This window comes from Diadema antillarum, unplaced genomic scaffold (genome assembly GCF_040938485.1).
Source record: "Diadema antillarum isolate AM-2024a unplaced genomic scaffold, OU_Dant_1.0 seq00000069_RagTag, whole genome shotgun sequence".
Taxonomy (NCBI): domain Eukaryota; kingdom Metazoa; phylum Echinodermata; class Echinoidea; order Diadematoida; family Diadematidae; genus Diadema; species Diadema antillarum.
The window spans coordinates 2,413,248-2,438,264 of record NW_027271168.1 but is presented as its reverse complement, the minus strand read 5'-3'; the positions used below and the strand labels follow the sequence as shown (position 1 = coordinate 2,438,264).

General features: G+C 39.2%; 1 protein-coding gene across 2 annotated transcripts in view; it reads right to left on the bottom strand.

Annotated features, from left to right (window-relative positions):
- Positions 1 to 25,017, bottom strand: part of LOC139725992 (transcription factor 12-like) — a 260,859-nt gene that overhangs the window by 84,339 nt on the left and 151,503 nt on the right. For both annotated transcript variants that reach the window (XM_071637073.1, XM_071637074.1), the window contains exon 12: positions 22,635 to 22,720. In XM_071637073.1, the coding sequence (XP_071493174.1) occupies positions 22,635 to 22,720 (86 nt within the window). The remainder of the gene's footprint in view (positions 1 to 22,634; positions 22,721 to 25,017) is intronic.

The following is a 25,017-nucleotide window of genomic DNA, read 5'->3' as shown; positions in this document are numbered from 1 at the left end:
TGGTAACGATTGCAATACCTTATTATCTATTACTGTGGTATTCAGCCAATGAAAACAGTGACGACGAATTATGGTGGTGTTTGATTAATACTCCTAGGAATGATATTGAGGTTTGTTGAAAAAAAAAAATTGGAAATCACAATTTTCAGGTGATTTTGATACATGGAAAAAGCAAAGTGTATATAAACTTGAGAAAAAAAAAGTGAAATCAGATTTAAATCTACAGAATATCATACCTGCACTCTGGTAATTATCATGCAAAAGCATCTTCAAGCAAAATATTTACAACTAAACAATCACAGAAACACAACAGCAGAAGGAGGTTGGTATGGATTGTATTTTAGGATTAACCCGTTGAAAACGAGTTCCGAGTACACTCAGACAGGTGTCCATGGGAAATGCGTGTTGTAGCAAAATTAGCCTGTCCTCAACGAGTTAACAACAGCCTTGAATATAAAAGTCATTTGTTGAGGTGCAGCCGAGAAGGCACGATCATCTCAACAATCTTTTATGAGAGACTGATCTATGTAGTATCATCCCATAGTCCCAAATGTGATATTCTGTGTATGCATGTGGAGCAATAATCCCACACCCCTAAGCTTTACAGCATTCCCACATTTAAGCCGGTAAATATTTAATGCCAGTTTCAGTCATTAGCCAATGACATCTCCTTCAAATCAGAGAATGCATGTACAATGTACCACACTACGTGCTGTAAAATATGATTTCAATTATGCACGCCCAGTAATTTTTATAAACCAAGGGAAAATGTGACTGCAATACTAATTATCTAAAAGAAAAGAACAAACAAAAAACTTTGCATCTTTCAAATAGGATTGCCTGGAGCAACCTGCAGAATCACTTTTTGCCCTCGGGAAGTTGTGTGGGATAGTGTAAATGTAATTAAATGGCACAAGATCGGGATGTTCACGAAGGCCCCAATCAATATAGAACCTGTTGCTTCATTTCCGCATTCTTATAATCTGGATATTGCATTCACTTTTCTTGTTTATTTGTTGTTGAAATATTGACTCATCAATATCTTTTAGAGGTTTTGTGATTGCTTTTGCCTGCTAAGGAACTTTGCCCCCTTGTCCATCATCAAAAATCAGAAATGTTTGTTGACCTCTTTATTGGAATACTTGATATCAATTTGACCTTGCTAAAATTTGTCATTCATCTGATGTTCTTGAATCTTTAGTTGTTACTTTTCCTCCCCCTCTCATTCAATTATCCAAGCTGGACATTATGTATAATCATATCAATCAATCTATCATTGAGATATATAAAAGTAAATTGAAATTGGAACTATGTATTCCTATTCCTATAGTATATTATTCATTCATTTATTCAATAGAGGATAAAGCCAGTAAAAGCAATAACTCTAAATTCAGGTTCACACACTGTTATTATACCAAAGAGGCTCCAAAATTTTACAACATGTATTTACATAAATCCACTTAGCTATGAAAAAAAAAAACTTCCCACAATCAGCAAATGAAGAATTTGATTGCATAATGAGTTAACTGCATTCTTGTTAATTTGATACATTAGCAATTTAAGTTGCTAAAAAAAAATGGCAATAATGGATACTTTTAATCATACTTCATAAATATTCCTTGTCATATAATAATTAACGTAACACTGGAAAAGTTTTATTCTGCTCTATCATATGACGGACTTACTTTAACCCGTTGAGGACGAGTCCCGAGTATGCTCGGGCAAGTGTCTGTGGGAAATGCGTGTTGTAGCAAAATCAAACCGTCCTCAACGGATTAAGATGTTTAAACATGGCAATTACACGTACCCTGTTTTGCAACCAAAGTCCTCGTATCTGTTGTACTGTCTGCAACTTTGCTCACAATATATTAGGTACATTTCACATTATATGTTTTAATAGTAAATCTTTAGGGAGGGAAGAAATGATCCATTCGCAAACATTTTCAAAAATTCCTTTCCTTTGCTTATTCTGTTCTCAAAGCAAACAATTTTGATAACAAGGGTAGTTGTGGAAGCACGACCCCCTGTCTTGACTGGCCAGTGGGATGGCATGCTGGATAATAAGCTGACAATCACTTGACCACAGTCATCTTGACCATTTCGCTTTATGGTAAAACTTTCACAGCTATCTGATACTTCGCCATTATTGCCTTCAATCACAAAGGGACAACTCTAGGGGCACATTTTCCTCCACAGAAATTTTTGAAAGATTCCAAAAAGGATTTCAATTGAAGAATAATAATAACATTAAAACTGAAATTAGAATTGGTAACATCCTCCCACTTCATGATAGTTGCAGAATTTTACTCTTTATCAGACCAGATCTAAACTTATTCACATTATCCGCTTATTCACAATAATTCTTTGATTTTTACCAGCCGATTAAGTGAGGTATGTGTGACAAATACTCTCGCCACAAATATGACTAAAAACAAAAGAATACAAAAAGTGAACATAACTGCCTTGTGGACCCATATCTGTTTGAAGGAATGTTTGTTTGTTTGTTTTTTTTAAATCAAATTTCTTCTCTTTTTGTTTTTGTTTTTTTTTTGCAGAAAATATAAACAAACTGATGCCAGCTCACAGGTTCATAACCGGAGCACAATGTCACTTTAAAGGATGATGGCAGAATGATGGGAAATGGGGAATAGGTGAGAACAAGCGAAGTGCTATCTTCCCTGTAACGTTTATCCTCGACTGCGGACTTGTTATTGATTCTGCCACGCTTCCGAAATGACAGATGATATTGAGCACCCGATAAAACGTAAAAATTGAAGACACTGCGTGTTAATTTGTCATGAAGGGGACAAACGACATGGCACTGTCGCCATCGACGAGAAAAACAGCGCGGCGCGGCGCAGTCTGCCGCGCCGACAGCGGCAACTCCCGGGTCCGGGCAGTTTGGCTAGCGCTCGCCTTAATTGAATCACGCAACATACCACGCTGGATGCGGGATGATTGCATTTGCATGTGGAGCACTTGATCGTGTGAATGCTGGCGTACCCCTACCTCTTGTGTGCATGCTATTACGTGCATGATCCTTCATTTACTTGCTCATTTCTCATCCTGCATCGAAACCTTTTGAAGAATACGCCTAATGTTTAAGCGCTCATAATGAGCATTCGCATTCAATATGGACGGTTGTAATGTGCCACATCAGCATTGATTCCAATCGTAATGTGTCATATCGTTTCTAGGACTGATTGGAGTGAAACTGACACACACACATACAAACATACACACCCTCGTCTTAACATCCCCTTGCATCAAGCTGCTCCTTCTTTGTCTATGATCTCTATCGCCCTCATTTGCGATCTTCATTTTCAATTTGTGATTCCGAATGATTAATGGCCGAGCGTCTTTCCCAGCTAGTAACCCTTCATTATTTATTTAATAAACAGCCCTGGTAAAACAATTTGGTAATTTAAATCCAATTACGCAACCGTCAACGACAAAAGCGGGCAGCCTAGTGGTCGTCTTTCCCCCCTACTCTCTCACACACTTGCCATCTCCCATCTCTCCTCCGTGTCTCACAAAGTGCGGTTCCCTCTCATCAAGTAACGCTCCGCTGCCCCGGAGATGTTCGAAACCGCAAGTGTGCGGGGCTTTAAGCGTGTACGGGACGGGGATCTGATATTGCGATTAACTAGATTTAATTAAATAATGCCGATAGTCTTTGGCGCATCGTGTGTAATGATGAGCGGAGTGATAAACTGGGAAGACATGACGTGCCGGCGGGTTTTCCATCATGATACAAATTGTCAATCATGACCAAAATGACATCCTAAAAGTGCAGAAAACCCACCATATCTCTCCCGTCCTGCCTACATTTAATGACTCAAGCAAGACGCGTAAGAGGAATTTTTCCAGGAAAACAATAAAACACACCTTGCGTGTTACACCAAGTGTCGCGTGAATCAGCATCCATTCTGTTTCATTTCTACTGCCGGTGATTATAACTCACATTCATCAATGCACTAGCCATCCAGTGCTTTCTCTTTCTCTCTTATTCTCACACTTTGGCCTAAAATTGATAACTTGAAGCGCATCATCCATTGTTGATGACTTAAGTCGAGATAAATTGGCCATTAATATTTAACATCCCCCAACTTGTCAAGTGTCACTAGCCCCTGTATTATGGCAGACACACATGATGCCACCTCATGCATATTATACAACGGAGACAAAACGTTATATTGCCTGCCCAGTAAGGAGTTGGGGTCATAGGTCAATCAAACAGAACTGGCATGCCGAGCTCAGTCATGGCACTAATGAAATTACTGAAGCGAAATTCCCTATCAGGAAGTTGAGCAACCTCTCGCAACCTCTTCTTTACAGCAGGGTGGCTGAATTAAAGGAGCATTCCACTTTGCCATGAGGTAAAGGCTGCATTCAAAAGATTTTGCGTACCAAGAAACAGAGTTTGAAACCACGATTTTGAAACACAATTTGACAGAGGAGCGATTAAAAGCGTTTTTCCCCGAGCTTGCTTCAGGCTCGCAAGCGCACGGACTGCGCCACCGCATATTTCATTGTGCGCAGCTTGTCTCTCCACAATTACGCCAAATAGGGTGTGTGCAACTCTAACATCATTCAAACCGTATTTGAGCAAGATTACAGCTGCCTTTTTTAAGACTTTCAAAATCTTGTTTCTAATAAAACCTGACTTTGGATTACACCTCCACGGTGCCTTTCTAAGCCATATATTTCAAAACCGTGCTTGTAATAACGACTACCATTTATGGCAAAATGTAAACCACAAAACCCAGTTTCTTCAAAGCCCTGTTTCTCACCAGAAAAGTTTGCTGTGAATGCACCCTTACAATAATACGAGGTCTAGACGGTGAATCCACTACTTTTTGTTCACTCAGACTTTGATACATATCAAATACTTTAAAACACAGAGATTGACAGAAGAATCATTAAAATTTGAGCATACAAATGTAAAATAAAACTGTCCTGGAATTCTAAAGTTTCAGGTGCTGTCATGAAATAGTAGCACTGATCAGAATCACATGTGTTAACTAAAGTGAACACATAGTTCTTGTATGGCTGCAGAACTGTTGATTTTTGCTCTAAGAATGATAGATAGACTGATAGATGGATACACAGATTGATAGATGGATAGATAGATTGATAAATAGAATGACAGATAGATAGATACGCAATCAGATAGACAGATAGATATAGGAAAGAGCAAAAGAGATGGAGAGCATTGTTAGTTGTCATGGTAAGTAACTAGCCCCCTTACATCATTAGGTGCCAGGGTCAAAGGGTCGATCCTGACACGTCACTGCATGCAAGTAGGTCAAAGGTCAAGTCTGCTTCTGTCAAACAAGTCAGACTGCTTCAGGACCAATTCAGTAAACAGCAGAAAGTGGTCTACAATTCAATATCGCACTGGATCCGAGTCCTTTCCCACACCTTGATTGACAACTGAATTAAAAAAGAAGAGTTGGGTGGTTGAATTCCTCAATCCTCATCATGAAATTATAAGCAATATCTATTTTGTCAGGTCTGGACTCTAACTCCAAACTGATTCCAGAATACCAATTTAAAATTAGTTCCAAATACCATGACGACAGTCCATCAGCTTTTGGTATTTTCAGTTGTGACCAGTTTACAATGTAGTTGTGATTATTAGGAGTTACAAAACTTCAGTTTTGCATGCAAAAACTCTGCTCTAGTTCTCTATGACTTTTGAGTGGCAACATGATATCTAGCCTAGCTACAAGACTGAATCTTAAGATCTTCCATTAGTGCAGTGCTAGACAATATGGCGGCTTATTAACAAACTCCTTGGGACCAGTGAACTCATTTTGCCATGTCTAAATCTTGTTACAACAGAGTTTTCAAAAATAAAAGTTTTTTATCTTTCGATTTTAATAGGGCAAGGAAAAATGTTTTGTTCTACAACAAGTTTGCACCATCAGTGTTTTGCATTTCCATAGGGCCAAATCCACTGTGAGTGAATTATCGCTCCCCATTCCCACCCCTACCTCCTCCCCCCCCCCAAAAAAAAAAAAAAAAAAAAAAAATTGATACATTGTACAAGCCAAATGACGAAAAATCTTCTATTTCACTTGAATTTAGCATCTTTTTGATGAAAATTCTCACATACATGGCCAAAGCTGTTAATGCAGCATGATGCTGGGAAAGGTAAATTCCTTTTCAATAAAGTAATATGGAAAACCTTGAGAGAAGGCTAGTAATATTTCTAATCAAGCCAAATTAAGCATTTTAAAAGTCATCAACAGGGTTGCCCTCAAAAATTTCCCCTTGACATCCTAGTTGCAAACGGGCAGGCATCTAATCAAGCTCTTGATATATTTTCTACAGCAAAATATAAGAATGCACCATCACATTTAAAACACCCAACCTCGAGGTAAAACTTTCTGTTCTAATGATAATCACTTCAAACTCATCAATCAGTGTCATGTCAGTCAGATTTTTGTGAATTACGAGCAGGACTTCAAAATGTGACAGCTCGTCAGAAGGGAATCAGCTTCTTCACAGGGTGCACCACGTGGTTGACATCGTCGAGGAGGTGGGGGGGGGGGGGAGAGCTACACTGGCACACAGCCTTGAAGCAAGGCTAAGGTAGCGCCAAAGTACAGACACACCATTGCTCGTGTCTGAAGCCAAGAGAAAGGCAGCTCTATATATAAAATATGTCTTGTTACATCTCGTCCTGGATGTGGCGGCGATGATCACGAGGAAGGCAATTGGATGCGACGGAGGGGCGAACGATGAGCGGTATAAACAGTGGCGACATAATAAGCGATGAATGAAAGCTGGTTTCGTATCCTCTCTCATGCTCTCTCCCCCTCCTCATCTGGGGTGTACTGGGAGCCTTCTACAGACTCTCTATAGTCTGGTTGTACCAGACTCGGTCTAGTGTCGGGAGTCTTGGGACCATGGTTTTCCGGCCCGAGACTGGTGACGCCGACTGTGGCGTGTATCATTCCTCGCTGCTATTTTCATAAACTGTTAAACTATTAAGATCACAGTCATCCTCCTATCTGCCTTCCAGCACCGCAAGGAACATTCACGTAGGCTGGTTCACTGATATCAGTTCTAGCTAGGCTTACATCACATTGAGATGTTTGACCACTGTCCACAACACATGCCCCCTTTTATACCGGTAATTTAAGTTAAAGTCGTACGCAGTATAAAAGGGGTAAAAGATGCAACCGACTCTTCCTCTTCATCCAAGGATGGGGAGTGCCAACCAACGTCTGACATACCTAAAGTATGGTCTGGGACTGACCAGACTACCTGTTTTTGTTTTGTTTGTTTCTTTGTTTGTTTGTTTGTTTTTCATTAAGTTGTGATTGTTGTTTGCTTTATTTTCGTTCATTATTTTGGAGATAATTGGTTCGTGGTCATTAACATTTGTTGAAATATCAATTTCAGGAAATCACTATATATAGGGAAGAAGGTGTTAAAAAAGATACATTCTACTTTGAAAGAAACTGTAGATACGTAGACACCAAACCCGAGGAAACGAAAACAGAGATGGTAGAAGAATTTGGGAATGGGCAAAAGGAGAATAGAGAAAGACAAGATAAAGATGTGCTATAGGGGTGAAGAAGAGTCAGGGACGAGTGTTGATGGGTGAGCATATGTCAGATGGAGAGAAGAGGACAAAGCTGTGAGAGAAAATGATAACATTAAAGGGATTGTATAGTTTTAATTGAGACCTAATTTCAGGTTTCTAACAATTTTTTTAGTGAGATAATGAGAAACCTCTTATGAAAAATGAAAGAGCATGTGATTCTATGAGGAATTCAATGTTTGTTTGATGAAAATTGGTTTTGAAATGGCTGAGATATCCCCCCCAAAAAAGAGCGATTCTAATAAAGTGTGGGGCCCACACTTTATTACGATGGCTTTGTTTTACTTTGTTTTTGGATGTTTCAGTCATTCCAAACCCGATTTTCATCAAATAAACTTTGAATTCCTCTTACAATGGTGTGCCCTGCACTATATCATAAGTGTTTTCTTGGTATCTCGCAAAAAGTTAATAGCCCAATTCTCATCTCCACCAATACTATACCATCCCTTTAAAGATAGAGAGAGAGAGATAAATAAAGAGAGGGGGAGAGAAAGACAGCAAGGAAGAAAGAGGGAGAGATGAATGAAATGGGAAGGGTGAGAGAGGGAGAGTGATTATGTGAATATATTAACGAGCCCAAGCGAGAGTGAGATATGTTTGGGGGGGGGGGGGGGGAGGGTTGTAGGGCAGATAAACTCCTACAGATGACCATCATAAATCAAGCTTACCATTTCATGGGACGTTTAAAGGGGTTTATGGATGTCTACTGAAGACGATGGCTTACTCCCCAGATAAACATTTAAATCACTTCCTGTTGTTTCATCCAGCAACAAGGAAATCCTAAAAGAAGAATTTCAACTGAGCAGTGAAAATATTGATGCCAACAATACCAACATATAATACATATATTGATACTTTGAATGAACCTAAGTGGTAAACCTCCTAGGTATGACAAAGTTAATACAAACAAATGTGACTTTGTACTGTGTAGTATCGAAAATGGAATTACACATCTTCTCTTTTTTTTTTTGGGGGGGGGGGATGGGGTAATGTGCAAAGAAGGCAAAGCACATAATATTTAGACAAATTTAAACAGTGTGCATGCCCACTGATTATGAACATCGAGTAGACCAGATTTCTATCATATTCCACTTCAAAATAGTAGGCCTACATAATGGAATTGTCTTTTCCCTGTAGGAGATATGAAGATGTGCAGCGTACCAGAGGTTCACTTTTTGGCCAGATACGTGTACCATGGCATCTCATAAATGCAATCTATCAACACTGTTTCTTGAGTTTCAGGATTTGGAGAAAGATAGCTGAGAACAGATATTATAGTACCAAATAACCCCCCCCCCCCCCAAACAACTAACCTGCAGGATATATGAATACACTGTCACAGAAAATAAGCAAGCAATGGCATTACTATGATATTTGCAAGGGTTAAAAAAGAGCCCAATATAACTTTTATGATACAATTGTTCTTCTCTGTTTCGATACGTTCCCATCTTCTTCCTCGGTTTTGTTGTCTGTCTTTAAAGGACAAGTTCACCTTCATAAACATAAGGATTGAGAGAATGCAACAATAAAAGTAGAACACATCAGTGAAAGTTTGAGGAAAATTGGACAATCGATGCAAAAGTTATGAATTTTTAAAATTTTTGAGTTGGAACCACTGGATGAGGAGACTACTACAGCTTGTGAGTCATATGCGTACAACAGTATAAAGAAAATGTAAAAGAAAATTTAACATATTTTCACTTTTTTCGCAAAATAAAAGAGCACTTGACTTGCCTCTTTCTAAAGGCGGGGGGAATAATATTACCCATAACATTTGTCGGTAACGAGTCAGGGGAATGTGTACTTTTTTCAAAAGATGGAATTTTGTGAAATTCTCTTTATATTTTCCTTATATTGTTGTACGCATGTGACATCTAAGTTATACATACACTGCAGTAGTCTTCTCATCCAGCGGTTACTGCACAAAAACTTCAAAAATTCATAACTTTTGAACGGATTGTCTGATTTTCCTCAAACTTTCACTGATGTGTTCTACTAATATTGCTACATTCTCTCGATCCTTATGTTTATGAGGGTGAACTTGTCCTTTAATAGAGTACGACTACATCAAGTCCCCACCCCCACCCCCATCCCAAATGAAGAGAACCTCGCTATAAGTATAACAAGGACCTAAGAAGCATGGCAATTAGCTTCTCATATCAGGTTTCTCACTATATCAGGGAAGAAATTGCAAAATTATCTATATCAATAATTGGGACCAGAAAAATCACCTTGGTTTATTAAAGGGGCTTTTGTTATATCCGACTTCTTTGTAATAGGGTCCCATTGAATCACATATTCAAAGAGTTCTCCACCCAACCTTCTTCCTTCATCTCATATCAACCCCTGTCACCTATTCCTCCCCCCCCCCCCCTCCCCATGTATCATATTTTAGAACTAGAGCACTGAAGGTTCCAAGTTTGTGCATGTTTTTGTATTTCATAATAATTTTTGGGACAGCTTGGGGATGTGCGTGGAATGGCTTTGGCCTTGATAATCAAACACACAAACAGCATCTGGGAGTGTGATGAAAGCAACAAATGGCATTCAATGACTTGATGTGGTCCTCTTTATTGAGAGTAGCTCACATAGGTCAAATTAGTATTATTTTTCTTCTCAAAATCATCTGGACTATGCACAAGAATCTCTTCCTCTCTCTTTAGAGAGAGAGAGAAAAAAAAGATGGACAATCATTACACGTAAGAAAAAATAATGACTTTGGCACTGAAGTTGATTTACTTCAATTTATTCAAATCTGGACATTTATGAAGCTGGCAGTGGAGCGACGCAAACACACTTTCATCCCTCAAACATTTACTTTGAAGGAAAGTTTCCGAGGACTGCAGAAAATTATGCCAAAGAATAGAAAGAAGAAAGAATAAGTTCTTTTGTCATCACATTCCGTTGTGCTTCATGCCCTGTGTTAAAATGCTAGAGTGATAGTCTAAAATTTTGATATTTTAAATGGAATCCTTCGGAAAAAAAAAAAAAACTTTCTGCATTTGTTAGTAGATCATACTGTAACCAGCAGAAACGTCCACCAACTCATCATGCCACTTGCACTGCATACAGACAGGATCCCAGCAGTAACGACCGAGTTAATCAGAAACATTTTACGGCTGGCAGCAAACGGACGCTAGTGGTGATGCGGTCCAATCAGTGGCAGTGACCATTGAAGATGATAAGTCCCTGTCGTATCTGACCGATTGCGCCGTTTGTAACATGCCTCAAAGACGCGCGATGGCATTCATTGTAATACGACGGACCATGAACATTGATGAGCGTTCACGACATTCAGTGGTCACCCATGATCTTAAAGGAGGATAATATCACCTTCCCTGTGTGACAGCGTGGTTTTGTTTCGACAAACAATTGTCTGGACAGAAGTTGATTAGCAACAATACCCATTTCATCTCGCCATCTCTGTCGGCTCTTCATTTCTCGGATCCGCACAATCTTTCAGGGAGGGCATTAATTGGCAGTACAGGAAAACAACACAACACAAATGGCATTTCATCCATGGGTTGACCCCCAAACATATTATCTCTGCTGTAAACAAACTCGTGGCAGACCGGGAATTTACTGCCTTTATGCCCCGTCGCTGGCTGCCGAGGTGAAAATTACCCAATTCACAATCAGCGAGATGATTCGGGCATTTCGTCACTTTTATCTCTCGTAAATTTTTTGGGCCTGCCATCGGCGGTCGCAGCCTCCCGAGCAATATATCAGCTTTGTGTCGAGATGTGAGTCGTTGGAAACGAACCCTGACGAAATCAGGCTGCTGCCGTCTTGACAGACATCTCCAATAATCTCACTGAAGCGTTTTGTTTCGTCATTCTACTCCACAATTCCTGAGCTCTACTTAAAACACCATTGCACTCTTTTTGGTGAAGATAGAAGTCTGCATAAAGCAGGCACACTGGGTCTCCCCTTGAATACTGATCTTAACATAACAGTTTAAGAGGATAATTATTTCCTAATTATATCTGCACCAAATTCACTTTCTTTTTCCATAACAGCACTAATTCTAAAGATTCAGTTCCAAACTTTGTGCCAAAAATACCTGACTTATAATTGTTCACTAACATTCTGGCAGATAATTCCAAGGTCTTACCGAAAAGCTATGAACAGGACACGGTCATTTAACATTAGCTGATTTCTTCATTTTGGAAGATAAATATTTCTAACAGTAACAACACCAAATACACTTTACAGCAATATACTTGAAGGTGTTGTAATTACTTCAACAGCCAAACCACAACCAACCAGGATTTGAAATCAATGCTAGGAAGGCTATTTGATTGAGAAAAAAGGAAATTACACAAAAAGCGGTTCATAAAATCAGATGAGCTGATTCTTTTGCTGAAAGTATGGATAATCAATTGCTCATACAATTGATCGATAAGATATGAGAATAAGGAAATTGCAAGTGGGTGTTGTGGCAAGCATTAGGAAAGCTGATCTTACATTATGTGGTGCACACACACATATACATAAAAAGTTGTTTTTACACAGAACCATGATTATATCATGAATATATTCTGCAATTTGATGAAACAAACCAGCCAAAAAAGAACAAGGAAGAAAGACTCATGCTTCATAAGTAGATGAAGCAATTATCTTCGACTGAAAATTGTCCTACAAAAAGAGTGCATCAGCCTTGTACACGTATATTTTTATTTTTATATACATTTTGAGAATTGATGAGAATGAAACGGTCAAATGGCGCCTTTGAAATTGGACAGATACGTGTCGCGGGTCTGTCCCCCTCTTCTGCCTTTTTTTCTACATTTCATCGTCAGTTGGGGGTCATCCCCTCTTGTGATAAATTATCTGTAGCACCACAATGATCAAAGTGTGGGAGTAAAACTTCCTGGGAGCAAATCGAATCACGTCACAAGGAGGCAAAACATGTTTTTCTCAGATTTCGCCTGGCATTGCGCGGAGCTTCGGCAGCGCAGCCTCGATCGCGAGCCAAGCCCCCTCGCGAGCAGGGTGTTCTTCGCCGCACCACAATGCAGGAAATTCGTAGTAATCACCGTCAAATTGGAAGGGCAAATGCAATGCGGGCAGGCAAGCAAACGGCAGCAGAAAACCAACTCTAGCCGTCCACACAGATAAGGTACGAAATGGTATGTATTTGTAGTTCATTGTTCAAGCCATAGTGTAACTCATGCAAACTATGTCAACTCCAAATTGCAATATTTCACCGTTGTTTTCAACATCCATAAAAAAGGCACTGCATTGTAGTCACGCAAGGTGAAATTCAATAAACAGCTCAGAAACAAACATTATTGATGTTCACATCAAACTCCACATTTTTCATGACCGAAACCAAGCTGTAGGCCTACTGGTCAAAGACATCCATAGTGACCATACGTGCATGGGTACTTTTTAAGCAGACATCGTCCTCACTTCATTTCCATGGATGTTACTTTGCTGATTCACATGACAATGAATGAATGAGAATTCATAGCATCTCCTACCTTTACTTCATTCCTTGCTGTGTACATTTGTGGCTTAAACTATGCCAGTTGGCATTTTGTTTCTGATTTTTGCTTCAAACCAGATTACCATGCAACAACAAAACGGTCAGTAAATGGCATATTTGACAACTAACCAATGCCTCTGGACAAAGTAGATTTTTTCAGTAAACCTTTAGTAAACTTATAGAAACACAAAATGACCCTTTATGCCAGTCAAAATTTGAATGCATTGAAATGCTTTTCGCAGGAAAATTCACTGAAATCAAATACTATTCAAACCTAATGCGTGCACATGTGTGTGAATGGAATGCGCTAAAAATGATTGGAGGTACACTGTACAATGTCAATGCAATGATTGTCATGCCATCAATATGTCGAAACATTTCTGCCAATGTGGAGCCTACATTTACCTTTAAGAACTAAATGAAAAACAGCAGATTGCAATAACATGTGGCCTTTCTTTAAACCACAAGTTTGGTCAAATTCTATTGTGAGAACATTATCAAATAAAGAAAGAAAGGAAAGACTTGAATCACACTGTTTTCAATGTCTCTGTCTTGCTATCGGTTTTGATAGCTCTTTTTATAGAATCTCCCTCTTTTTTATACCCCCCCCCCCCCCCCATTCTTTTACATGTTTTTGGAGCTCCCTAGGAAGACAGGAAAATGTCATGAAGGTAAATTGAGCAGAAAGAGAACAAACCATTGGTCTTCCTCTTTTTTTTTAAATCTTTTTTTCCCCTTTTTTTTACGGTCAGCACCGGCCTTCAGCGTGTTCCTGATTACCGGACTAGAAAGTGGTCTGGAGTCGAACATGGGGACTCAGTGTCTCCAGAATACTTCCTGTTCCCTGACGATTCCTCAGAAGGGTCGGTCCCCTGGGAGGTGGTATGTTGCACAGGACATACACACACACACACACACACACACACACACACACACTTTCCTCGAACAGAGTTACAGAACTGTCTACCACAACTGAAGGTTGTTCACAAGACGTGTGTGTATGTGTGTGTGAGTGTATGTATGTGTAATGTCATGTACAGAGTGCGTGTTCACAATTCGCTTCCATAACTCTCTTCCTCCTATTCAATGTATCAGTGCTACTACATTTCCTGCTATGTGGATGTCAATCACAGAAGACATTGTCCCATAAGTTTAAAGCTATTATTAGTCATACTGTAAAACATGATATTTTAGCGGCATGAAACTTTCGTGAAGTGCCTCTGGCATTCAATGCATATAGTGTATACAAGAGCCTTCGCATGCATTTTAATATTACGCAAATCTTGGCTCTCGCGAAATTCACAAAGTTAAAATGCACGCAAACATTAGTTGTTCTACAGTATTTTCATCACAGGCATGATTTCTTATATCTTCTTTCCTGACACGTTTTCTACAACCAGAACTCTGCAGATAGAACTCTTTTCTTTTTTCGGTTCCCGTACTAATCGTCATTCCATTTGCACAACTAATAAAATAAATTGAATCTGATTACAGGATAATATACAGATTATTAGCAAGTGGACGCCCTGTTTCCTCAATGAAGATAAATAAACATGTTCTAACCTTACGAAAAGAAAATGCAAATACAAGGAAGAGAGAAACAAGTAGGACCCTATAATCAAGCCTAAAAGTTATAAATGATAAAATGTCCCAAAGCAAAAAATAAAGATAGAAAATACTTAATAATAGTAATAATAAAGTAGTACAGCAAAGTCTCAGATGTCTTAATATTCAGTGCTGCTTTTACTTGATATTTTTCTTGGAAAGCAATATTCACATTTCAGCTCTATTTACAAACAGAAAGAGTATGTTCTAGAAACTAAAAAGAAAACATTGAAGGTAAAGCAAAACACTTAAACTTGAACTTTTTAATGCTCATTTCTCATCACTCACTTTAAAACAGACTGAAATAATTTCATCAGTGTTTTCTGTCTTCAGAGATCTGATACTGCCAATTTTTTTTTCTCGTCAATATCAATACAGAGGATATGCAAGACCACAAATCTTGAGTTCCTAAAATTCTTTCTTTTTATTTTTTCCTCTTTTTTTTGAAGCTTGGTACTCAAAGTCAAAGTCCACATTGCTGTAATTTTCTCAGCCACGAGGGCGCTTCAGTTCAGGGTGGTAACGAGAAGAGACTGCAAAATCAATTTGCTTCTGCCACTTCTTCGGCCTCGTGATACAAAGACCCACTCTTCAACGACACGATATACGACTGACTGTATCATCGGGCTACACAAAATAGTGGAAGACCCCATATGTGTTCCTCAACTTCTGACAACAGAAATCTCCTGGTACTCCTATGACATCACTGTTATTCTTTGTCCACATATCTTAGCCACAGCCATGAAAAATAAAGACAAATACCGCACACACCATATAGGAACTATTTAGCAAGTCAAATTTTTTTTTTGCAAATTGGGACTTCCCGATTGATTTTGAGAGTGGTTAATTTGCGATCTTGGTACAGTAATGAACTGAGAAATGTATGTGAGCATGTCACATTCATGTCGGTACCAGAGTTAATATTATCGCATGTCTCTAAATTTGCGAATAGCATCCAACTCGCAAAATTCCTGAAAACCGAAAACCTTGCGAAATATATTGAGTATACAGTACATGCCAAACACATTCATTATCCCTTGATACTATTACTATTACTATCATTCGTTATGAAGTATCCAGTTTCCAGCAGAAGCAAGGCCATAAGACAGTGCAAATTATATTGGGTGAGTTCAGGGTCTCCCAGTCTTAGTTTCATGGCACTTGTTCTGATGGAATCCCATTTTTTTGCTCTTTTTTCCACTGATAAAATATCATTTATCCTCAACATTAATAGCAAAAAAACAAACACACAAACAAAACTGTAAATCTACAAGGAACCACATTGACTCGTCCGATTTCCAAACCAACCTCAAAACAGCAGAAAAGATTTCTATCCATGGAACTTTAGGTGAAAGTCTGACATGAAAACAAGTCAAAGGTATGCCAACACAAGAATATACTGAGACTCAAAGGATGTATGTTTGGGGTGGGGTTGGAAGAGGGAGTTCTGGCAGCAAGAAAAAAAAATAACAATAACAATAATAATCAGGATAAAAGAGAGACAGAAAGAGAGACAGAGAAAGAGCAAGGGAGGGTGAAAAAAAGAAAATATCAGGGCTCTTCATTTTTGGATTTCCAAATCCCCAGTCAAGTGGATCTCCCCAAGAATGCTTCAGTTTACCCAGCGTACTGTCAGGATCTGGACTGGAACTTATCAGTCACCGCTCTGTCAGCTGACTTCATTGGGACGCCTTGACATTTCACAGCAACAGCACACGGGGCGAATATAGATGGGACTACACAAACTGAACACCTCCCCCCCCCCCCCCCCCAACTCTTTTTTTTTTTTTGTTCAATGCTTAAAGGCACACATTAAACAAGCATTCTGCATGCTATTCTCCCTCTTTTTTTTTTCTGGTTTGAGCACTTCAAATGTGGTCCTTTGTTGCCTATATTCTGATATTTACCACAATTAACTTCAGAAATATGCTTTGGGGATTACTGGTGATTTTGCTGAAGAAAGAGTTGTTTTGTTTTGTTCTTCCATTCCTCTCATTCCGACGCATCATCACCCATCTAATCCCACGCCTTTTAAATCCTTAGAGACTATGACTGAGTTTCTATGGCTAGATTAGAACTGGAAAAGGAGTGCAGTGAAAAATAAATGACATAAAGCCAAAAGTGCTATTGTAGGTCAGTCAAAGCTATAGGCCTACTTCACAATGTCATGATAGTACAGCAACACAAGTTGTTTTGTTTTGCCGTTTTGTTTTGTTTTGTTTTTGTTTTTGTTCCAACATTATGCCAAACATGTGTGAAAAATGTTTGTTCGTGACCAGGGCCCTGTGGCATAAAAAGCTGCAATCGAACATAAGTCAGAAAATCAAAGATAAGTCAGGTATTAGCCAATCAGAATCTAGTATCTACAGACTTACACTTGATTTTCTGACTAGTGTTTGATCTAAAATTTTACGCAACAGGGCCCAGAGTTGTTTGGATCTTTCTCTTTCAAAACAAAGGCTAGGGTATGAAATTCACATACCATCTGTTATATACACACCATACATTGGAACATCACAATGTCAAGAGTGTGATCAATATCCTCAGAAACCTTTCCCCAAGAAACAAGTGCGCCCTCAGACCTGCCCTGCATGTTTGTATGACCAACTCGAGCCGACTCGTATCCAGAATATACTTCAGTTACACAGCCTGGCGTAGTACCACAAATGAAATTGTTATAAAACTGAGGTAAAATAAATGACTGAATTACCATCTTGAATCTAAGTAACTAGATATTCTCGCAGACCCAAGGAATGATGATAGTAAATGAGGAGTTTGAAGAATAGTTAATCTGTAGACACCTAAATTTCCATTCAGAAATTGCTTTTCTTGAAAGCATCGTAAATTGGTTTTGTTTTGCATCAAGATGGCTCAAGCATGGTGCCTTCGTGTTGTTGAGACAGCCATCATGGGCAAGACTTTCGGCTTGCATGCCGCGACCGTTCAAACCGACAGAGGAGGTTCTCCCGTGTTCGCGCTGGCGCTAGACGGTCCAGCGCAAACACAGAGTATTCAACTCCTGCTTGTCCAGAGTCCATGCTGTGTGCCTTGTTTTCCCCGACTATTTTCACCCACAGGGGCAGAAAGGATTCAGGGCACAACTTCTGGCGGGTCTCTCCGGTTCATACTGCATTTTTGAGCAGCATAAACAGGGTAGGAGGAGTGATGAACTTTAATACCTCAAGACGCTAAATACAGAAGCGGACCCTGAGCGAGGGCTTTCGGACTCATGTCTATGCAGAATTCAGATCTCAATGAAGTCCTAGAGGGCTAGGGGCATCGACACCGTGGCACAAGACAAGTGCATCTGAAATCAAAACAAGATCAAAACACTCTTCTTCCTTATCTTTTCTTTTTCTATTCATGCAGTTTATGCAGCAAAGGGAGAGGTGATGAGATTATTAAGAAGACATCAACCCAGTTTCCAAAGATGCACAGCAATATCGCGTCCTCATCAAAATGCCGTCCTCTTAAAGGCATATCATAATCACGCCTCGCGATGAGCAGACACTATAGCTGAAAACACTTCGAACACGGCTGGGTGTGAAACCCCCCTCAAAAGACAAAACAACAACAACAACAACTCTCTCCTGGTGGTGATATCCCCTCCCTGTAGAATTCTCCCCACCCCCATTAAGCTAATGGTGGTTTCCAATTACTGTCTGCCATATTTCTTATTACATTATATCCAGGGAGTAAAATGTTAATGAGGAAAGAAACAAGCAAAGCAAATAGAAAGAGGGATGGGGGGAAAAAAAGAAAGGAGAGCACAAAACTATGTGTAAGAAAGAGAAAACAACAAGTAAAGAGAAGAAAGAGACACCCTAATCTATCTACCACATGTTACAGCCCCTCAGATGAATGGAAGAAACAAGCCTGGCCTAGTCTGTGATAAACAGACCCATTTGAGTCATTGTCGACAACTTTTTATGGTACCTGATATAAACAAACCACAGTGCAGTCAGCTGTTGTTGTTGTTTTTTTTTTGGTACAAGAGTCCCTTTCCTTTCTGTAAAAAACATCCCTGTTAATACCCTTGTTAAAGTGTGATCATATCTAGATTCCAGTCTTAGTTCTCATATCTGAAATTCAAATGACCGGGATCACTCTCCACAAAAGAGCCTTTGAATGAAAGTGAGTTTGACTTTCTCTACCTAACAGGACTTTTCATGTGATGGTGAACAAGGTAAAACAGGTCATCATCCCTGGCAATCGCAACCTTACATCTTTTTCTTACTATTAACTGCTTTCTTCATCTGCACTGCCTTCTGCAAGACAACGACTAACTTGTACCAAAGAAGTATCACACATGCTGTATCTCCTTAGTAGCACACTATGTGCAATAGTAACCAGTCATAGAGGTCTCCATTCACAGCATCCCAGCAAAACAGAGTCTAGAAGCTCAGACTGCAGCCACTCCTGGACCTAAGCAAAGTACACAGCGCATCCTCAAAGGGACTTGAAAATTATTACCTGTTTATTCGGATGGCGCTACCGCTCGTAAATCAGTAAATTGTGGGCGAAGGAAGAAAGGGGGAATAGGTTGTGAGGATATTTTCTTCAATTAGCCAATCCTGCTGGTTATGTTTTTGTCCACGATCAAGGGTGTTTTTTTCGGCTTCCATCGGTGGGAGGCAGTCACAAAACGCTGGCTTCGGTCACTGCAAAGCACCATTCTTCCCGTTTAATTCTACCTACACACAGGGTCTTGAAATCATACAAATCAGCAAATTCATATTCATCAACCATCATCGCATGGGTATCATTTACATATTGCACAACTCCAGTATCAAAAGATCAATATCCTTTGCAAGTCATAATTTCTTTATTTTTACACTTGAATGAAAACTATGTCCCCCCCCCCTTCATAAAAAAAAAATGACGAAATTAATTCAGATGGGTGCAGAATTAAAACCTATTTTGTTGCACCTATTGCTGCTCTGTAAAAGAATTCAGAGAAAGAAGACAAAAAGTTATTTACATTTTTTTTTACATTAAAAAAAAAATGCTATGCCACTGAGATCATGTCATTTATGTCTATTCATGGTAAGTCCTTTTCTCCATGAGCTATCTGATCTATCTGAGATCCAATTCTTGAGCAACATTGAATGTTCTGAATAATCATTCATGGTGGAATATAGGCACTGCCCAAAGAACACTCCCTTCCCTCCCCTCCCCTCCCCCCTCCCCCATCTTTTTCAGAGATTACCACAGGAACGAGAACATAACTGTACAGATCACACAGATAGAATACTATGATTGTCAGAAGCTACAACATACGATGCACAGGACAGAGTGGATTGGTGAAAATTGGATGCGCGAGTTTAACTTTGGAACTGTTTAAACCCACAAGCGCAGCGAGTGTGTTTTAGACTGTTCCAAAGTTAAACGAGAGTATCCAATTCTCATTGATCCACGAAATAGGCCTGTGCATCATTTGTGTTATAAAATGGGCCCGTAAATTCATGAAATACAACTATTTTCCCCATCATGCGTCTGTTACACCTTCAACACTGTACAAGACTTGAGCCATGCATTTGGATTTTACCTGACGCATGGCTCAGTGTGGATCAGTAAAAATCAAAGCATGACAATTGACCAATCAGATTGCAGAGACTCTGAAGCCCATTTCATAATAGAATATTCTGATGTTGCCCAAGGATTACTGCTCCACCCTATCACATAGCATACAGAAAGAAGAAGATGATAAGAGATGGAAACTGAAACAAGCGGAGAAGCATGTGGTTTGGAAATGATGATTCCTGGGAAATATAGTACTGGTACTATTATCAAAATTAAGACAATAAACCAATATACGATATGCAAGAAGTTTAAAAAAGGTAGACCAGTACAATCCCTGTAGGCATATTGCAGAAATGGATAGATGGGAGAGAGAGAAAAAATAGAAAGGGAGAGACAGAGAAATAGATAGATAGATAGATAGATAGATAGATAGATAGATAGATAGATAGATAGATAGATAGATAGATAGATAGATAGATAGATGGATGGATGGATGGATGGATAGATAGATAGATAGATAGATAGATAGATAGACAGATAGATAGATAAATAGATAGATAGATAGATAGATAGATAGAAAGAGGAAAAGAGAAAGTTGGAAGGGAGAGGGGAGTAAGAGAGGGTAGAAAGGCAGCTGAGCTGGCCCATTTCCGCCACTAGATGGCAGCATTCATCTCCCAGATTCTGCCCTCATTTAGTGTCTCAGAAGCTTTTCTCTTTGGCTCGCTGTATATCTCAGAGGGGAGTGAGACATAGCCACGCACAGTGGGCTGGCTTCCCATCATCCTGTACCCTACTCCTGCAGCTAGCCAGCCAGGAGGTGCACTAAGCAGAGCTTCCAGCATGTCTGTACACAATCCACTAATCACTCTTATGAAAATTACTAATAGTGGGCTAGTTTTGCATAGAAGTACACAGTATATATAATATTTAAAAAAAATGCTAATATGAAAAATTTTATGAGGCCAAAACAGTAGTCACATGCTGAAATTACTAATAGTTACTAGATTTTACTAATAGTTGGCAGCTATTTGTTTAGTGTTTGCCGTGAGTCTCTACAGATGTGCCATCACTGTGTTCAGCATACAGCCTGGAGACTTGTGGCGTCGAGTACTACTAGTTTTTCGAGGGAAATTCTCAATAATTTCAGGTTGACATGACATCAAAAAACACTGATACAGAGAGAAAACACAGAATTCATTTTTCATGCAACTTTTCTATACTACAGAAAAGAAAAATGACGGCATAATGAGATCAATCCATTGCATTATCAGGAATCATTTGGGATTGGATTGTTCTGATCAGATTATTTGTCATCATCATCACCTTGATCATCACTGGTATAATCATTAACATCATCACTATAATCATCATCATCATCTTTACCACCATCACCATCAACATCTTTGCAAAACATCATCACACAATAATTATTATATGATAATACAAAAACAATCGTTATCATCACTATAATCATCATCATCATTATTTTTACCACCATCACCATCAACATCTTCGCAAAACATCATCAAACATCGTTATCGATTCCGTTATCAACCCAAGTAAAGCCTCTGTCATTTCCTACACAGGCATCCATCTTCACCAACACTGTCATCATCATTGTCTTGCCACATCCCAAGTTATCGTTCAGTCATGAACCTCACAGCCAGCACACACGGAGTCACCTATGCTTCATCGATGATTCAGATGATTGCTCAAGATCTTCATATTCACCAAAAAGGTTTTTGCTCTGATGGCATATAGGCCTATTTCAGCATTCTCTCCCATCTTTGGTGTATATTCACAGACTGGGCCAAAAATGTAGGCAAGATGCCGATCAAAATTCACAGCTTTTTTAAAATTCAAATCTTTCACTCTGGAATCAGACTGGTGTACAGCTGCGATAAAAATGGATTTCAAATCTGATTTTCAAACTGATTTTTTTGGGGGGGGAAAAAAACAACAACACATTTTTTCTTTTCTTTATGCTGACAAAGCCTGTAAAGAATATTGTTTGTAAGAGGTTTCTAAGGATCTTCAAAAAGTCAATTTTTAGATAAAAATGAATTTCACTTGTGATTTTAAACATATTTATTATTTTTTTTTAATTTATTTATTTATTTATTTATTTATTTATTATTATTTTTTTTGGGGGGGGGGGGATCTACTCTTTTTCCTTTTTTTTATGCCAACAAAGCCTGATACCAAACCTGTTTCTAGAGGGTTTCTCAGAATCTTCAAAAATGAGGGTTAGGTATTTGTTTTGAACAACAGTGCCTTTCCAAAATGAACAACTGTATTTCAACGCATTGAAGAATTGAGCTCTCCATTCACAAATGCAATGCAACAGTTACCAGCAGAATGTATTTGGTAGTAAGTAGAGATTCGGGTACTTACAGAAGCTAATGCCTTGCCCAAAGCATCCCCCGTGTGTGATGTTGTGCCCGACGTGTTACTCGTTGTACAATTCCCTCTACTGCTGGCTGTAAAGCAGGGGGGAAAAAATGAATGCATAAATGAATGAATGAATAAATATAATTATACATACGTACCAAAGACACAGGAAATGGGATTTAGCTTGGACCTTCTAACTATGGATGGGGGGGGGGGGGGGGGAATAGAGAAACAAACACACAAAGTGCACCCCCCCCCCCCCTGATAAAAGCTGCATCATGTTTAAAGATATTTGTCAGATGTTTCTGTAAACTTTGTCTTGGTACTGGAGTTCATATCAATCATCATGTGCTATTCATCTTGACAAATATTGTGTTTTTCTTCAGTAGTTACATTCAGATGGTGATCCTTAACCACAAGGAGGGCGATCTTCGAGGATAAGTGCGCAGTTCAAGTTCAAGCACCGAGCAGATGCATTCACTGATAGCTAACTTGAAGTTAACTCGAAGATAGCTATCCACGAGATATCTCAGGGTTAGCGCTCTACCAACAAGCCGGGGGGGGGGGGGGGGGGGGGGGTCCCCATTCACAGTAAAGCATTGTGTGGACAGAACTTGTTGACAGGAACTTGTAGATAATTGTAGTTACGGGGGGCAGTGAGCCTATCCTTGAGGATAGATAGCTACCTTTGAGGATAAGCTTTGTCGTGTGAATGCGCGTCGTAGTTAGGGGGCCTGAGCTTATCCTTGAAAAAAGCTATCCTCGAGGTTAAGGATCACCGTCTGAACGTAACATGTCACACTTGTCGGCAACAGAATTTCCAAATCAATACACAGGTAGATTGAGAGAGACAGACAGATAAGAAGAAAGACAGGCAGACAGAAAAAGAGGAAGAAGGAAAGAAAGAAAGTGAGAATGGGGGGGGGGGGGGGTCGTCAAACTGTTGCAGGAAAAAAAAAAGGCTAGACAGGTCAATTATAGTGCAAGACGATGTATTACCAAGAAGATTGGTGGATCTCATAGTCTCAATGGGTAACGGGTTTCGTGTCTGGTCCAGATGAAAAGCTTTTAAAAGTTTGTCTGGAAAACTTGTGTTTTTCCTTTCCTAATCAGATTTCCTCAGTCTATTGTCTTTACCTCTTGGATAAGGGGTACTCATTATTACCCCCCTCCAACTCCCCCCCCCCCCCCCCACAAAAAAGGACAGATTATATCAAATATATATGTATATATGTGTACATGTTTATCTATCTTTAGGGCTGCGAGAGAGCATAAGGACTATAAATCAGGGGCATTCTTTTATTTTGTATACAAGTTCTTTTCAAAACCAGAGTAACTATCATTCTGTAGATCTACAAGTACTTTTTAGCTCTTTTCTCACAAGCCATGACAAATGAAGGTACAGGTAGATACACCAAGGGACAATTTGATACTCAAATTGCCAAGGTACGCAAAAACAAGATACCAGCCGCTACGAGGTACCAAGTTTTGTTGCACAAGTGTGACTCCGTGTGAGTGAGAGTTCAGAAATCCTAATGATAAAAGGAAAAATCTAATCCAATTACCCACACATGTCAACTACTGTCTTTTGGCAGGGGATCTCGTCTGCAATCTACTCTGCAAGGACCGCCGCTGCCAATAAAATTGCGCTTCTCTTGCCAGAATCTAATCCTGTGGGAAATTCTGACAGCCATCAAAATTAGTTTGACATTTTCTTTTGTTTCTATTTTCAATTCCTTATTCTTTTTCAATTCCATCCTCTTGTAACATTTTGTATTGTTTTCTCCTTCCATGCTCTCCTCAATAAGTGGAAGCAATGATTCTTATCAAGGAATCTGCCTAATCCCTATGGGACAAAGTGCCTTGCAAACTTTGGTCATGAGTAAGACCGAATTAAATTTTTCTCAGCAGCTCTACCTTGCTTAAGATGACTGCAAATAACAATTAAGAAAAGAATAAAATACTTGTTAACTTCTTGCTTTCTCGAGCTTGAGCTCTCTCTCTTTTCAAAATTATTTTTCTTATGTACCCTGTAGCATACTACTTCATCAGTAATATGACAGATATCAGCACGAGTTGACATTATATCAAAGAAACTTAGCATGCCTTTGCATTTGAGTGACAGCATGAAATTCGTGGTCTCCTGGTAAACTGGGATTGCCAACAAACAAGGTGTAACCCAATTTCCTAATGGATGCTTCTTAGCTTTTATGTATTTCTCTTCTTTTCTTTCTTCTGTCTGTCTGTCTATCAATCTGTCCATCCATTTGTCCATCCTTCTATCTTCATTCATAGGTTTATCCCTTTCATCAATTCATATTTGTCTATCATTACAATATAAGTTGTCATGTACAATAATTTTATCTATTCATATTCATAATCATTT